Source organism: Chiloscyllium punctatum, chromosome 48, assembly GCF_047496795.1.
Source record: "Chiloscyllium punctatum isolate Juve2018m chromosome 48, sChiPun1.3, whole genome shotgun sequence".
NCBI classification, from domain to species: Eukaryota; Metazoa; Chordata; class Chondrichthyes; order Orectolobiformes; family Hemiscylliidae; genus Chiloscyllium; species Chiloscyllium punctatum.
In genome coordinates, this window is record NC_092786.1 from 55,059,307 (window position 1) to 55,073,426 (window position 14,120).

The window sequence follows — 14,120 nt, forward strand, 5'->3', positions numbered from 1 at the left end:
AGTTCTAGTCCAGAATTCTCTCAAGGTAAACTTGCAATTTAGTCAGGAGTTAGGAAGGCAAATGCAATGATGACATTTATTTTGAGAGGACTTGAATATAAAAGCAGGGATGTACTTCTGAGGCTCTATTAGGCTCTAGTCAGATGACATTTGGAGTAATGTGCGCGGTTTTGAGCCCCATATCTCAGGAAGGATGGACTAGCCCTGGAGTGTATTCAGAGGAGATTCACGAGAATAGTCCCAGGAAAGAACAGCTTAACAAATGAGGAACATTTGAGGACTCTAGGTCTATACTCGATGCAGTTTAGAAGGAGGAGGGGTGCTCTAATTGAAGCTGACAAAATACTGAATGGCCTGGGCAGAGTGGATGTTGGGAAGATATTTCCATTGCTAGGACAGATTAGGACCTGAGGGCGCAGCCTTAGAGTAACGGGAAGACCTTTTAGAACAAAGGAGAAACTATTTCAAATAGTGTGTGGTGAATCTATGGAATTCACTGCCTCAGAAGGCTGTGCAGGCCAGGTCATTGAGTATATTTAAGATGGAAATGGGTTATTGATTGTGAAGGGGATCAAGGGTTACAGGGAGAAAGCGGGAGAATGGGGTTGCGAAATTTTTCAGCTATGATTGAATGGCAGGGCAGACTGGATGAGCTGATTGGCCTAATTTCTGCTCCTATATCTTATGGTCTAATCATTTATGTAGAGAAATTTGGAGTATTAGTTAGCTCAGTTGGCTGGATGGCTGGTTTACGATACAGAGTAACTCCAAAAGCATGGGTTCAATTTCTGATCTGTGAAATTACCAGGAAGGGCTCTTTTTCTCAACCATTCCCTTCACCTGAGTTGTGGTGACCGTCAGGTTAAATGATCATCATTTGGTGCTCTCCAATGAGTCAGCAGTCCTGTGGTTTGGTAAGAGTATAGTGCCTTTGCCAATAAAAAGGTAAAGGTAATGTAAAAAGGTTCTGTCCATCCAGTAGACTTCATTTGTATTGTGGGTCCATCGATAATCTGTTTTGCACCAATTTCTATTCCTAAATATTTTGAAATAGGAATTAATTTTATTGTTGTGTTTGAGGCATTCTTGCCTTTGGTTGAACAGATTGGAGCTCAAGCTTTGCACTAACAATTGAACGCAAAAGTTCATGCAAAAACAAATGCTATATTTGATCTCTTACATCTGGTAAAAATGCCAGAACTATTTAGTCATAAACCTGATTAGTAGTCCTGATTATTCAAATTACACTTCATTGTACATTGTAGGCAAGATCACAGATCTTTGTTCTCTGAATTACAGGGAAATTGCAAAACACAGTCCCAGAAACACCAATAAATATTGCATGTACCGACAGAGGAAAAGGTAAAGCCATGAGGGAATATGTTCACAAAGAAGAAAGTTTTAAATCAGAGGCCAATATAATTCAGTGAGAACCAGGATGGTTGATGAATTGGACTTCATGCATTGTAAGAAACAGACAGTATAACTCTGAAGGAGTTGTTTGGAGAGTAAAGGATAAGAGACTAGCCAGGAAAGTATTATGTTCAATGCAAGACAGTGTTTGAATATTAAAATGAAAATCTAGACCATACTGAGAATTTATTAGTTTTTGGGTTGGACCAGACATTTAATGTTACATAGCTTTGTTGTAACACCCTGCAGTCAGTCAGTCTAACTAGGAATGGAAACCATTTGATTGTAAGAGGGTTGGAGTTAAGCCTGGAAAGACAGACTGTTTGTATTTCCAGCTTGCTCCACCTTGGGCAGATTCTGCATGATGCTCCATCCAATTGTTGAACTAAGAATTAACACAAATTGTCTAAATGAATCTTAACAGTGGAAGCTGCAGTGCCTCAATCTGTTGCCTTCAACTGTGCATCCTGCCAGAAAATATGAAGAAAAATTACTCTTTAAAGTGTCTAAGTTTTAAATTATGAGTGAATTCTGTTTAGTCAAGGTGGTTAAACTATCTAATGATCCTTTATCTTCCAGGGGTGAGCAGACAAGCAGCACAGCAATGGTGTATTAAATATGGATTTGAATTGGTGGAGCTTAATCCGGAAGAATTGCCAGATGAAGAAGGTTTGTTTTGTATTTAAAGCTATTGTTATAGAGTATTTCAGTATTTTAAAGTGAACTGGAAAATCTGTTCTTTAAAGTGAAAATAAAACATTCCCATTGTAAATCATTGGATTTAGCGAGGTTGAGAGTATTTTTTTGTTTAAAAGTGGACACTAACAGTGGATTGGGTTTTCTTTGTTGGTCAAAATGCTGACCTTTGCTGGACTGCAACACATGTCTGTCACTAGCACTCGAGAACATTGCCATTTGGCCACTAGGCCATGAACCTGAACAGTGTTGCTGGCTTTTCTGACAACTGATATACTGTACTAAGTTTCTTACAGCCAATGGTGAAAAAGGGAGACCAGAAGTCAGTCTTTACTGAGAGGAGCTTTAGTTAAAAAGTGAGACATTACAAATTAGTAGCTCCTAACTCTACAAACCACGACCAATGTCAATAAGTGTCTTTTTTATTCTGTTGACTATACGTCCATGCACTGACAGCTGCTGGAGCTTTACCTCTTTAGTCCAACACTCTTCCAACTGAGCTATTTTGGGCTTTGTACAAAGTGAACTGAAATGCTTCAGCAGTGGGATATCATATTCCTGTCTGGTACTGTATAATTCAGTACTTGTGCAGCTGAGGGACACTCCACTGATGCTGTTGATCTCAATTCATACAATTACACATGCAACAAAAATTACCTTGCTCCCATCTTGGAATTGGATATGCTGTCCTTCAAAGGCTAGTGATTAGTGGTCAGGAACTCTGATTGTCCCTTGGTCTTTTTGTTAGCCTAGCATCTTAATTGATACCTTGCTTAAGATGAACTAATCTAGTACAGCTAAATAGATTGTTTTGAGCTCAAAATGATAGCCCCCCATTGTTGCTGATGAAATGGTACTGCTGCCTCTTGGAGAAGGTTGTCAAATATATGCAGGGTGAGAGAATTGGTGAATGAGTTGGTGCCATTGATGTGTGAGCTACATTCCTTATTACTTATAAGGTGTTTGGCTTTTCCCTGTTCTTAAAACAAATCTTACTAAAGGATGATCAGTAAGACCATTATCTCTTTTTGGTGTTCATAAGCTGATTAGAATAGTACTATTATAAAGACCAGAGAGCACCCAGGTTTCTTGCCGTGTGTATATGTAAGTTGTAGGGCTGATGAGAAGAGGAACAGGAGGAAGGTTAACTAGTTTCTTGTAAAATGCAATACAATGAAAACATTTTAAATGATATGTCATTATATGAACATTTCATGTCAAACATTCATTAAAATTGTGTCAAAGCTGAGATTCCAGCTGTCAATTATTTTTGATATGTTTTACAACTGTGTAACTTGATTTTGTTGCATTAAAATTTCTCCATTAGTTTTTTTTGTTTTACAGCTTATCTTCTGATGGATGTTTTCATAAGACTATATTTTATCTTTGTATTCCCATATTCTGTATCAGTAGTATCTTTTCATTAAATATGACCTGTGTGGTGTCCACACAGATGACTTTCCTGAATCCACTGGAGTAACAAGAATTATTCAAGCTTTGAATGCAAATGTATGGTCAAATGTTGAGATGAAAACAGGTATGAAATATCTTTCTTTTTAGTGTTAGTAGTTCATTTTATTGTTGTAAAATGACATTCTTCAGTTCACATCAAACTAATCAGATCCAGCACAGTACTCAGCCAACCTCCCATCTGTTGACTCATTTACTTTTCTTGTTGCGGCGGAAAGCCAGCCACCGTTATCAAAGACCCCTCCCATCCCGGTTATAATCTCTTCCAACATCTTCTGTCAGGCAGAAGATACAAAACCTTAAACACACGCACTGACAGGTTCAATAACAGCTTCTTCCCTGCAGTCATTAGACTGTTTGAATGGACCTCTCAAATTCCAAATCCAATGTTGATCTTGCTTTTTGTGCACCTGTGCAGCCATAGCTTTGTATGCCTCGCTCTGTTCAATCACCCTATGATCTGTACGTCCTTGTATGGTATGATATGCCTTTATTGCATAGAAAACAAAATTTTTCACTTTATTTAGGTACATGTGACAATAATAAATCAAATCGAATCAAATATTTTCCAATATCAGACTAGCACTCTTACTGCACTGATGTGATATTTTCTCCTTTCCATTTCCTACACCACCCATCCTTTGGATCCTGAGATTATAAATCTTCTTCAATTCTACACCGAGACTGCCCAAAATCTAATTTACTTTACCAGCTAGCTCGGAAATAGGGCCTCCATTCTAATCTGGTCCAAAGGTAAAATAGCAGGATCTAAATAACTGCAATACCCAATTCATGTATTTAAACAAATCTCTATTTTGGGAAATAGGAATCCACGTTACCCTACTAACGTGACTACTTGGTCAAATTGAATACTATTTTAACAGTTGCATGATATTGCAGAACTTTTAATGTTGCTGAAAATACAGATATGTGCCAAAGCTTTTCATCTTGCTCTTGTCAGGACCCATTCAAGAATGCCAAATTTCAAACAATCTCAACAATTTATACTACAGGAGGAAAGGAGTTGGCAAATCAACTCTGGCTACAGTGTTGCAATGGAGAAAGAAACTGGAAATTATGGGCTCCTTATGCTTCTGGATAATTCCAAACTGGCATAAAGCTTGAATACATTCCTTCTCTTTGCAGGGAACAGTTCCTTGCTTATGAATCTTGCTAACTTCTAGCAAGCATAAATAAGCCACATTTACAAGCTCAACTGATAATGCTAGTAGGAGAAATTGCGGACTGCAGACTGTCCTGCTCCTCAAATGCTGCCTAATCAGCTACGCTTTTCCAGCGCCACACTTTTTAACTCTGATTATGCGAGCAGTCAATCTAAGATGTTTATTAGCGTACTCAAGACTGTTCAGCAATGCTTACCAAATCACAGGATTACATGTAACATTGAACGTTTAGTTTTGGGTTTTACAAATGTTTTCTGGCGGTCTACCTCTGTCTGTTAGGAACAGCCAAAGGAACATGCAGTTTTATTTGTACTGCCACTCATTGGGACAGAGTCTCTGCATGAGTTTGAAATAATGGCATTAAGTACAAATGGATAGCTTGAGCAATGCTTAATGCTCATGCTGTGGAAACCTAACCCCAGGAAAGCTGACTGGAATGTTTTGATTGTTTTGTAGGACAAAAAGGTCCAATTCCGAAATTGGAGTCCCATACCTCTAAACCTCCTAAATCACTGACTGGCACAATATTAAAATGAATTTTTGCATATATGAAATATTTAACAATTAGTTTTTAAACTAATACAAAACTGTAACATGCAGTTTATTTTCTTTAGATAGACCTCAAGATTTTGGGATACTTAGTAGTTTAACTGGTGTGCTTGAGAATTGTCAAACAGAAGATGATTCGCAGGTGGAAGTAAGTGATCCCCTAGTTAAATATTAACATGTGGGTCTGATTTCAAGCTGTTATCCTATCAAAAGTTTTCAGTCATTGTCCCAGAAGTGTTTCCGAAGTTAAAGATGAAATGACAATCTTGTAATCACTCCCTTTATAATTTTTATAGTAGCTGAATATGGAAGGAAATTGGCAGTCATGTTCCATTTTAGATGTGTTGGAGACAATTGGCTGATGGGCCACATGATTTATTAGGGCTCCTCAGTCCTAAACTATACGGATGTTGACTTTTCCCAGCTGGTAAATGTTTCATGTCCTTAAGTGAAGAATTCTGAAAAATGTTGGCTTTTCCATTGACTTCCTTGAAAAGGAATGTAGGAAAAACAGTCCCCACAGAATGTCGGCTTCCTCAAAACATCGTGGATCAGCCCAGCACCTTGCTGTTTTCAAGAAAGGATACTGAAGCCTCTGGTTTTGCTGGTCTACTTAATACAAATAAGTTATGCTTTTACTACTGTTTTGAGAGGCAAAATCCTTCCACTTGCTCATGGCTCAATGGCCAAGGCTCTCAGAATAATGGTATTTTTTAATCTTAGTGAAAAGCTTGCAAAAGTTCTGTGGATAAATACATCTCCCATTACGCTGCTAAACTAACACATGATGAGATTCCAGGTTCCATTTCCAATCACTGCTGAGTTAGCTGACCTTTGTTGGGCTGCTATAGATTGACCTCTGAGCACATGGATTGTAGAAGGGAATAATCAGTACAATTTCCACTTCAAATGAGATTCAGTAACTAGCTGCTGGAAAGCACTGGTGTGCTGACTTTGGGTGGAAAACAGATTGGTGCAGTTGTGATGTTCTTCATGTTCGATGCCCACAAAACCTTGCCATCTAAACTTATACATGAGGACTTACCACTCTGTGGTATTGAACAATGTTCACTGCACAGTATTTTAACAAGATTGAATGTCATCTGGGTTAAATGTTTGTAACTAAAAATTAGTTCTCCTGTGGCCTTGCCGAAAGGAGGTCGCAATAAATCCAAACAGTAAGGTGAAGATTACAAAGTTAGATTACGTGGTGTGACTCCAAAATCAGGGGGTATAAATATAAAATAATCATTAATAAAAAAGAATTCATAAGGAAGTTATTTAACCAAAGAGTGATAAGAGCATGGAGTTGCCTACTACATTAATGCTATTTGCTTCAACCACACAATGTTTTTTATGTGATAAGTTGAATAAACACATTAAACTGAAAACAACAAAGGAATTTTGCTGATAAGGTGAGATGAAGTTTGCATATGTAGAACATTTAGCTCTGGCTTGCACCATTTCTTTTCATTCATGGCATGTTGAGTATCATCGGCTGGGCCAGCATTTATAGCCCACCCTAACTGCTCCTTGATCTGAGTGGTTTGCTGGGGCCATTAACAGTTAACTATGTTGCTGTGGGTCTGGGGTCAGGCAACATGTAAGCTAGATCAAGTAGGGATGGCAGATTTCCTCCTGTAAAGGATATTGGTCAACCAGATAGGTTTTCACAACAATGGTTACATGGTCACTATTATGCCAGATTTAATTCCAAGTTTTTAATGAATTTAAATTTCACCATTCTCAACATGGTGGGTTTGAAACCTGTGTTTCCCAGACAATTAGACATTATGCCACTGCCTTCCATACCATTTGAGCTGAATGACTGGTGTACTGTGCTGTTAATTCTATTTATGTACCCAGGTATGATTTTGTGTTACAGAATGTTGATGCCCAGATAAAAAGAATGCTACACAGCACTATAAACTTAATATTCTTCAAAACAAAGGACAGTGGATAATGGAAATCTGAAACAAAAACAGCAAATGCTGGACAGTTATTGGTTTCTAGTCCATGACTCTGTTCTTCAGAAGGGTCATTGGATTGAAATTTCAAATTTGTTTTCTTTCCACAGATTAGCAAAACCTGCTGAGTTTCTCAAACACTTTGTTTATGTTTAATATTACTGATGTATGCTTTTTAACTATTCTGCTTAATGCAGTACCACAGCCTTACAGAACTTGATGCTGAATCAATTGCAGAAGATAGAGATGGAGTGGCAGCTCTTCAGCCAGATAGTCTCATGGGTATGGAAATCCAATTCCTTTTTTCCAGAAGTACTGCTTTTTTTAAAAACCAATCTTTGGCTCCTGATCTATTGGTTTATTTACCTAGTAGATCCTATGTTGCATTTGGATATCCAAGAACTCGCCACCCTTACCACAGGCGAGGTTGACTGTGAAAACTTTGAGCGTTTATTTGAGAAGCTGAAAGAAATGAAAGGTTAGTTTTATGTTTGGAAAACAATTTTCACAAAGGTGGTGGAAATTAATCCTCCTTGCACAGTATCTCAAATTAGCTACTGCAAAAGCCTTCTGTTTTCTGAGTTGAATTGCTCCAATTCTTTTCTCGGAAATGTTTGTGTGATAAAATATACGTTTAAAGATGTGCTACTTGGAACGGGCTGAAACTTCACATTTATATGCAGTTATCAGTGTGTTTTAAGTCAGCTGTGTGTGCGAATAAGCACAAAGTATTATTGTTTTTATGAAAGCTCTACTTTATCTAAAATCCATAGTAGAAATCATAGTTTGACATTCTGATTATAAAACGTGTAGAGATGGCCCTTTGCCTTCAAAAGGGGGAAGGGTAGAGTGGAGGAGGAAAGATTTGTAATTCGATTGTACATTGCTGATACATGACTAATTGTCTAGGAATCCTTCCAGCTCATTGTTGTACATAAGTAACACTTTGTTTAATATTAACAGACAAAGCAGCAACATTACCTCATGAGCAAAGAAAACTGCATGCAGAAAAGGTAAGGACCTGCAAACTTTAAGCAAAATCACAAGTGTTTGCACGTTATGTCAAATAACCTGCGGCATTGCTCATAGACGAAATTGGGAGGTACGTCAGTATTTGTGATCTGAAATGTTGCCCCTAAAATGTAATGAAGTAAAAAGGCTGTTGCAGGAAATGTACACTGTACACAAGACTTAATCTAGTGCAGTTATTTTATTGGGAGAAACTGTTGTCAAACTGACCTTGTGTACTGCTGTTTCGCAACTTCTCCTGTGCTATGAAATCTAATCCCACTCCTGTTCACTCCCCATCTCCTTTTAATGTTTGCTTTGCTGGCAGCTACCTATGTCCCTTTTTAAAATAAAGTATTGACTCTGTCAGCAATAGCTTGTGGCAGAGAATTCATTCCAATTTTGTCTTTGAATCTTTGAGATTAATCTTCATCTTGTGACATTTCATTACCATCTCTTGTACCATTAAAAATATTCAATTTTAGTTACTGGATCATAATTTTTGAAAAAGGAGAAGAAACCATCAGGTTATCCCGAAGTCATCTTGATTCAGTAAGGAAAAGCTCCAATTCCTTAAGGCTTTAGTTTTAATCCTCATCTCTGCTAATATCCTAGTCAAATGTGTGCCCAACACATTTTCTATCACTTTTATATTTTTAATGGAGATTCTAAAATTGTTCACAAGCACTCTTCAGTAAACATGAATTCTTTTTACAATTGTTCATTCAGTGAGGGAAGCAGCTATTTGGTCAGAATGCTAATAACTAGAAGAATGTGAGAAATAGGAGCAGAAGTAGAATATTTAGCCCCTTGATCCTGTGCTGCCATTGAAAAAGATGGTGGCTAATCTGTTTGTGGCTTAAAATCAAATTTTATTCCTGTTCTCCCTTGTAGCTGATGATAAAGTGATGAAAATCTGTTCTACATGCAGGACAGATGTTGTCCTTGTCTTTGTTACTTTCTCAATCATCAATTGCAAAATAAAGTCATAATGATCAAATTGTACAATGCTCTGTCAGTTATATATTGTGCACTAACATAGCCATAAAGGAAACACTAATGTTTTGGAACAGTGCAGGAGAAAGGCTTGAGGTTCGTTCATCATGTCACAGGTCTTGAGTTATGAATAAATATTGAAGAAACTTGGGATATAAGTTATGCAAGGATCCAAAGAGGTAAATCCAAAATATTATCATTTAAAGGAGGGAAAATTGCAGGATTTAAGCAAAGGAATGCAGGTTGAAAGAGTGAAGGGCAAATTTAGGACTGCTCAGAAAATCATTACTTGGGTTTCCAGATTGTCACAAAGATGCAAGCTCTAGGTGTACAAGAAAATATTAAAGGGCGGTGTAAAAGATCCTTCTGAAAGGATGAATTCAAATGGGCTGAGTAGCCTTCCTTATCCTTAACTAGTTTCTACTGTTAAAAAGCTGAAGGTGTTACAGTACTCACAGAAATTGGAAACTGAATTATAATCCAGAACACCCCTTTTTCGAGAAAATATTTCAGATTTTCAGCATTCATGTTTTCCTATTTGTCCGTTGAGTACCTAATTTTTCAACCCATTACTTGCATGTCTTCCTTCCCTCCCCTTGCTCAGTAAGTCATGTTCAAGATAAACCACATGTGTATTTATTTAGAGTTGTGGTGATCCAGCTGCTTCAAGTTGACAAGTTAGATCTTTTATTGAAGCGTAGTTGCTGTGGACAAGCAAACAGCTCAACAAAACTAGTTAAAGAATTCATTGATATGCACTAACTCTTCAAAACCTTTTAATGAATAAATTCTACCCAATGTATTTTTAAATAAATCTATTTTAGCTTTATGCCTTATTTTCTTATGACAACTCTGTTTTATGCTGCCTGCTTTAAAAAGTTGTTTCATCTCATCCTGTTTACAGTGGAGATAAGCAGTAATTTAATGTTACAGCAGGGGTGTGTTTAATATTTACACATCTTGCCCTATTTCATCTGACAGGTTGCTAAAGCTTTTTGGATGGCTATTGGTGGAGACAGAGAAGAGATTGAGGAACCATCTGATGAAGAGAGTCACTGAGAACCTGATTATTTTCAGATGTAAGGTTTTATTTTGTGCATAAGCCAGTGTTCTGCTTGGAGGTCTCGCTGAACAATTCACTTCCAGGGTTGTCAGGTCAAGACTTCTCATGCAAGTCAATGTTTTGAATCAACTGAATGATAGATAAAAATCCAAATTTTGTTTTCCCCTATCTACACTGTACTTTGTGTATTAGACTAAACATTTGAGCTAAGAAGCTACACCACCTTTCCAGACCCTGGATAAATGAATTGATTCTGGTTTTGGTATATTTTGAGCCTAATGCACTCAGTCTTATCCCAAGTCTTTGCTCTATTTTTACCATGCAGAGAGAATTCTGTATGAAGTAGCTATGCCACCTGTGCACTTGTTTCATTGATGGACTGTTTGGAGTAACTAGTGCCAGACCAATTTCAAAAACACAAAATGCAGTGTTACCATGATGAACTGGTTTGTTTGTAAAATATATTGCAATAAAATAAATCATCTAAGGTAAAGTTAGCCCATTTGTACAGGAAAATTAACTGAGATAAATGTCATAGTTCCTTGTATACATCCAAGGAACTATCCTTTTTTTTGGCTACATGTCAGGTATAAGTGTGCATTGAATCCTATGCTGATTACCACACGGTTAGGCATTTTTACTCTTACATTGGAAAAAGATGGAAATTCAAACGGAAAAATTGCACTGCTGACAATCAGTACTTCATATATCAATGATGCAAGAAAGTCAAATCTCATCTATGGAGATAATCATTTTTTTAAAAATTGGTCTGTTTATTGTTGGGATCTATTCCTTTTGGAGTTAACTGCTGGAAAATGGCAATGCAATTGATGAATGTGAAGTCACCATTGTAAACCTCTTGCCTCTGTGGAAGCTGCCTTCAAATCCACTCACTCCAGACAGATGGTACAACGGAGTGTCCTGGCCCACAGAAGTACTGTGAGAAATCCATTTGAACTGTCTGATCAAATTTCTAGTGTGGCCTAAACTCGCAGCACAAAAACTACTGAGAACATGGTGCCAAATTGACTCAAAAGCAACATGTTGATATAGGAAATGAGAAAAATATTGTATTGGTGCAATGAGATCAACTTGAGGTTGGTACTCTGGTACATAGTTGAGAGCCAAATTCCCAGTGAGTTTTGAGAAGATTTGTCGCTCAGGTTGAGATTCTGAATGCAGATTTGCTCACTGAGCTGGAAGGTTCATTTTGAAATGTTTTGTCACCCTACTAGGTAACATCTTCAGTGAGCCTCTGGGCAAAGCACTGTTGCTGATTCCTGCTTTGTATTTATATGATTGGGTTTCTTTGGGTTGGTAAAGTCATTTCCTATGGTGATGTCATTTCCTGTTCTTTTTCTCAGGGGATGGTAGACAGGGTCTAACTCATGTGTTTGTTGATGGAATGTTCTAACCAGAACTCTTATCAACAAACACATTGAGTTAGACCCCATCTATGTGTGTTGTTGATAAGAGTTCCAGTTGGAACATTCCATCAACAAACACATTGAGTTAGACCCTGTCTACCACCTCCTGAGAAAAAGAACAGGAAATGACATCACCATAGGAAATGACTTTACCAACCCAAAGAAACCCAATCATATAAATACAAAGCAGGAATCAGCAACAGTGCTTTGCCCAGAGGCCCACTGAAAATGTTACCTAGTAGGGTGACAAAACGTCTGGAAATGAACCTTCCAGCTCAGCGAGCAAACATACATCGAGCTAAACTACTGTTTAATCTGACTTTGTGGAGTGCTAGATACCTAAAATGGGGAAAATGTTTCATTTTGGAGTTCTAACAGCCCTTGCCTCCAAGCAAAATGTCAAATCTAAAATGGCATACAAACAAAAATTCTATCAATTTCATAAAAAGCCTGATGAAAAAAACTAATCTTTATTGTATAGTGTAGAAATGAAATAAATTCTGTATGCCCTTGCTTGTGCTTTCTGTGTTGAGTATTCTTCTGTATGAAAGATTGTATTCAAGATAAGGAGGAAAAAGTATCAGCTAGGGTTCTTGCTGCTAGTCCATGTTCAACATTTACTGCTTCAGTTATGGACATCCTGTGGATCAGATCAGCTTAACTGTGATTTATATCAGTCACCTGCTTTCCCATTTGCCCATTCCCTTGTTGACCTGCATTGACTCTGAGCATTGGGTCAAGTTTAAATCTCCCACCTTTTTGTTTGTTTTTCTCATGGTTTATTTTCAGATTGAGGTGGAGAGAGAGAGATTCCTTTTGAGTCCATTGGTAGTTGAGAAGTTGATCTCGCAAAAATATACACTTGTTACTCCAGTGTCATTTTTGTCTTTGAATAAAGATTTATTCTTTAAAATTAGAAGCAGGTCATTTCACCCTTCAAGCCAGCTCCAACATTCAAAATGGGCATGGCTGATTATCCAGTTCAGTATCTTGTTCCCACTTTCTCTCCATACCCTGTAACCCTCAACACTATGTCTAACTCCTCCTTGAAACAATCACTGCTTTGGCCTCAACCATGTTCTGTGGCGGAGAATTCCAAAGGCTCATGACTCTTGGCATGAGTTTTCTCCTCATCTTAGTCCTTGGATTGGACTACCCAGTCATGGGTTAACACAATGACATTCCCAATCTAGTCCTGTTAAAATTTTAGGGTTTTTTTTGCGATCCCCTGTGTTTATTCTTCTTAACACCAGTGAATATAGTCCTAATTGATCCAGTCTATCTTCATAGATTTGTTCTGCCATCCTAAGATTGTTTAAACTTTTGCTGCATTTGCTTCATAACCAGAACGTCCATCCTCCAAAAAGGAGACCAAAACTGCACATTACGCCAGCTGTGGTTTCACCAAGGTCCTGTACAATTGCAGCAAGACATCCCTACTCCTACACTTGAATCTTCTGGCCATAAGGTCCAATTTCCCATTTGTTGCCTTCACCCCCTGCTGCATCTGCACACATGCTTTCAACAACTAATACCGGAATACTGGAGTCCCAATGCACCTCCTCCTTTCCCAATCTATTACTGTTAAATCTGCCTTCCTGTTTCTGCTATCAAAATGGATAACCTCACATTTAATCAACATTGTACTTCACCTGCCTTCCTTCTGGCCATTCAGTCAACTTGTCTAAATTACACTAAAGCATCCAGCATCACCTTCAGGGTTCACCCACCCATCCTTATTTGTCATCTGCAAACCCAGGGATATTACTTTTAGTTCCCACATTTAAATCATTAATATATATTCGTGAATAGCTGGGACTAAGCACTGATCCATACAATGGCCCACTGACACTGGCTGGCACTTGGAAAAAGCTTATTCCTACTTTTTGTTTCTTGTCTGCCAACCTGTTCTCTATCCATGTCAGTACTCTACCCTCCATTCTATGGATCTTAATTTACATGCTAATCTCCAATGTGGGACTTTTACCAAAAGCCTTCTGAAAGTCCAAATAAATTACAGCCACTGGGCTGCTTCTCATCAACTCTACTAGTTACATCCTCAAAGTTCCAGTAGATTTGTCAAGCATGATTCACCTTTCCTAAATCTATGTTGACTCTGTCAGATTCTGTCACACTTATTCCAATCACTTGGCTATTTGATTGGACTCTAGCAATTCCCCTATTGACTCAGGCTAACTTGTCTATAATTTCCTTTTTTTTTAAATTCACTCCTCTAGTCCCTGCTACAGCACTGATCAATGAGCCCTATTAACTTAACTACAGGAGTTTTTTTTCTATTTTGTGTAAATGGGTTTGATTTCTTTGTTCAAAGGGATTGAGTTACAAT

The 14,120-nt window shown here is 37.8% G+C and overlaps 1 protein-coding gene across 2 annotated transcripts in view; it reads left to right on the forward strand.

The window, feature by feature from the left end:
- Positions 1-10,843, forward strand: part of aagab (alpha and gamma adaptin binding protein) — a 41,452-nt gene extending 30,609 nt beyond the window's left edge. The window contains exons 4-10 of one of the 2 annotated variants that reach the window (XM_072565279.1): positions 1,993-2,082; positions 3,563-3,646; positions 5,378-5,460; positions 7,477-7,561; positions 7,650-7,757; positions 8,243-8,292; positions 10,265-10,843. In XM_072565279.1, coding sequence (XP_072421380.1) covers positions 1,993-2,082; positions 3,563-3,646; positions 5,378-5,460; positions 7,477-7,561; positions 7,650-7,757; positions 8,243-8,292; positions 10,265-10,342 — 578 coding nt within the window. In that variant the 3' untranslated portion in view covers positions 10,343-10,843. The remainder of the gene's footprint in view (positions 1-1,992; positions 2,083-3,562; positions 3,647-5,377; positions 5,461-7,476; positions 7,562-7,649; positions 7,758-8,242; positions 8,293-10,264) is intronic. The other variant, XM_072565280.1, reaches the window with a different exon arrangement.
- Positions 10,844-14,120: the final 3,277 nt, after the last annotated feature.